Source organism: Echinococcus granulosus (assembly GCF_000524195.1).
Source record: "Echinococcus granulosus chromosome Unknown EG_S00280, whole genome shotgun sequence".
Classification (NCBI taxonomy): Eukaryota; Metazoa; Platyhelminthes; class Cestoda; order Cyclophyllidea; family Taeniidae; genus Echinococcus; species Echinococcus granulosus.
The window spans coordinates 3,449-5,974 of record NW_020170660.1 but is presented as its reverse complement, the minus strand read 5'-3'; the positions used below and the strand labels follow the sequence as shown (position 1 = coordinate 5,974).

The 2,526-nt window shown below is 37.7% G+C and overlaps 1 protein-coding gene across 1 annotated transcript in view; it reads right to left on the bottom strand. All coding sequences in view use genetic code 11, as the record gives it.

The window, feature by feature from the left end:
- The window catches only part of EGR_10835 (hypothetical protein), a gene marked incomplete at both ends in the record, with an annotated part of 4,406 nt that overhangs the window by 903 nt on the left and 977 nt on the right, over positions 1–2,526 (bottom strand). Inside the window, 2 exons of the mRNA XM_024500084.1 lie at positions 102–154; positions 1,432–1,649. Coding sequence (XP_024345499.1) covers positions 102–154; positions 1,432–1,649 — 271 coding nt within the window. The remainder of the gene's footprint in view (positions 1–101; positions 155–1,431; positions 1,650–2,526) is intronic.

Here is a 2,526-nt window from a genome sequence, read left to right as displayed (position 1 = left end):
CTCCATGAATGACATGGACAACAAGTTTTCGCTTGACGAGAAATTCAACATGAGGGTAAATTACAGGACGAGTTACAATTAAATTGCAAAAAGTGTCTTACAGTCTGCGCGTCGAATTAATTTCATGAGATGTGAAGTCGAAGTAACTACACATCTAAGCGAAAATAAACGAAATTAATTTAAGCTCAGCCACTACCTAACATAAATCTTACTCAGCAAAATGTACTTTTAGCACTTAACAACTTACGCAATATTCTTTTAAGTTCCTGCCTCAATCCCGTTATCTTCGTTTTCATTGATAGGGTTGCAATGATGACTGCGTCCCAGTACTAGTTGAGGTTGTTACTTTCTGCCGCATTGTTTAATTCGGATCCCTATCGAATACCGCAACCAAATATTGTAATGTTTAATAGTGCTTCATGAGTTTGGTCTCTCCGTTTTATTGTGAACATCAAAGAAGTCAAGTTTGAAGGTGCATACAAAGCACTCATTTTAAATATCAATGGCTGTGCTATTAGTTAGGTAGTTAATAAGACCATAGTCATCGTTTAGTACTGTGACAATGCAAACCCTATGAACTCGTTATCACAACTTACAAAAAGCTCACCATTGACAAGTGACAGCATACATACTGAAAGCAAAAAGGAACCATTATAGGGTAGCAACTTTATCGATGCTAGCTAAAGGCACTAAACGAAAAAAAGGGCCGTTAAAACATTTGGGATCAAAGGAACAAGGGGATTCATAAAGGTTGCTCCCTACACCATACTAATACACAATTCAGTGTACCAGTTCTGATAGAATTTCAAATACCTATACTAGTCCAATTATCAGTCACCTTTGATGAGAATCCCACTTCTACATATTCGCGTAAAAGGTAATGTGTTAACTTTTGGCTGAGAAGTTGAGGAAATGCTGTTGTAATCGTACACGTCGGCTGGAAGACCATAGGTTTGAGTAGGTGCTTTGATGCCAAGGTAGCTGCATTAAATACTTTTGACATTTCTACATATATTGTTTTTTCCAATTTTCAATGAGCTCTTTGCTTTTCACATACCCACATTTTTGGGTGTGCGGAAAGCTCTGTCTGGTACCTTAATTTTGCCACATGGGTGAATTCCGATAATCATATTAGGGTAACACTGTCTATCTCAAGTGTGCTTACTTGGCTTCACTGTGTGTTGCAAACCTGATATGATAGTTGCTTGTGCACTCAGAAAGGTGTTAAAGTGTTTAGTCATATCACTATGATGGAGATTTCAACACCAGTTACGCCTAACACTGAGTGACTTCGACGGCAGCTAGTGTATTACTAACTTAAGTAATCAATGCATTAATTAGGAAATCACTTGCTGAATATTTTCAAATGCCCACAAAGGTAGCGCCAATTTGACTTCAATGTGTTTGGAATCTGCCTTTCCCCATTTTCACCCTGTATGAATGTTCAAATTGATGGAAGTTTGTTGATTGCAAATGCATGCATGTGCATTGATCTGCGGAACTGAATGAGTTAGGCACAAGCCCCTTCTGCCACCAGAATGAAATTTCGCCTTCCACAACAGTGTTAATACTATCGTTAGCCCTTCTTCCAGTGCTCATTAATTTAGGATGTGTGCCACAACAGGGATCACAGTGACTTTTTTCGCCTTCTATATTGTGTAACAAAAATATGTGCTTTTTCTCACCGCGAATCGTGCATTAGTGAAAGCTTAATTCATGTTTTAAGTTTAGCGCAGTGGAGTTTTAGAAATCTGCAGGATCCATTTGGAACTTAAATTTACCTGAATGCCTAATTATGAAAAACAAAACACACAAACGCAAAAGCAGACTCGGGCATATATGTAGTCTTTGACATTGTCACCACTCGGTCGTCAGGCACGTACCCGCACTTCTTGCATCTATTCTCACACGTACACAATCAAGTTGCAGCAAGGCATAGTAGTGTATGTGAGCTATAGATAAACAGACATCAGTAACAGATTTTTTATGTAATTTTGATTATCAGAAACGGTAATGTAATGATGCAGTAAACTGTGCGCACTTTCACTCAGTCCTGAATATATTTTTTCAAATGCGTTCACTATGATTCAAGTCTCTGATGGTAGATACATGCGATTTTTGAGAATTGAATACTGTTTTCGATTTGTTCTTGCGCAATTTAGCTCCCTTTTAGAATAGTCGATAAGAATTGGCTTAACTCCTCGACTTTCTAACAGACGGATAAAAATGCAGATCGGACCTCAAATGATTTGGCTTTCATTCAAAAACATTATAACAAAGTGCCTCAACTAGCCCTTTTATTGCAACGAAAGACGAATTTAGATTTGCTTTCGCATAATTTTGCTCCCTTTCAGATTAGTTAGCATGAAGTAGGTCAACTTGTCGAATCTTCTTACAAGTAAATAGGATATCAGATTTTTCCCCATTTAATGTAACATAGACCTCCTTCCAATTAATTAGAAAGGAGTGGCAGAGCTGGTAAATATACTGAGCAGTGATTGAAACCAAACATTTGTCCTCAAATAA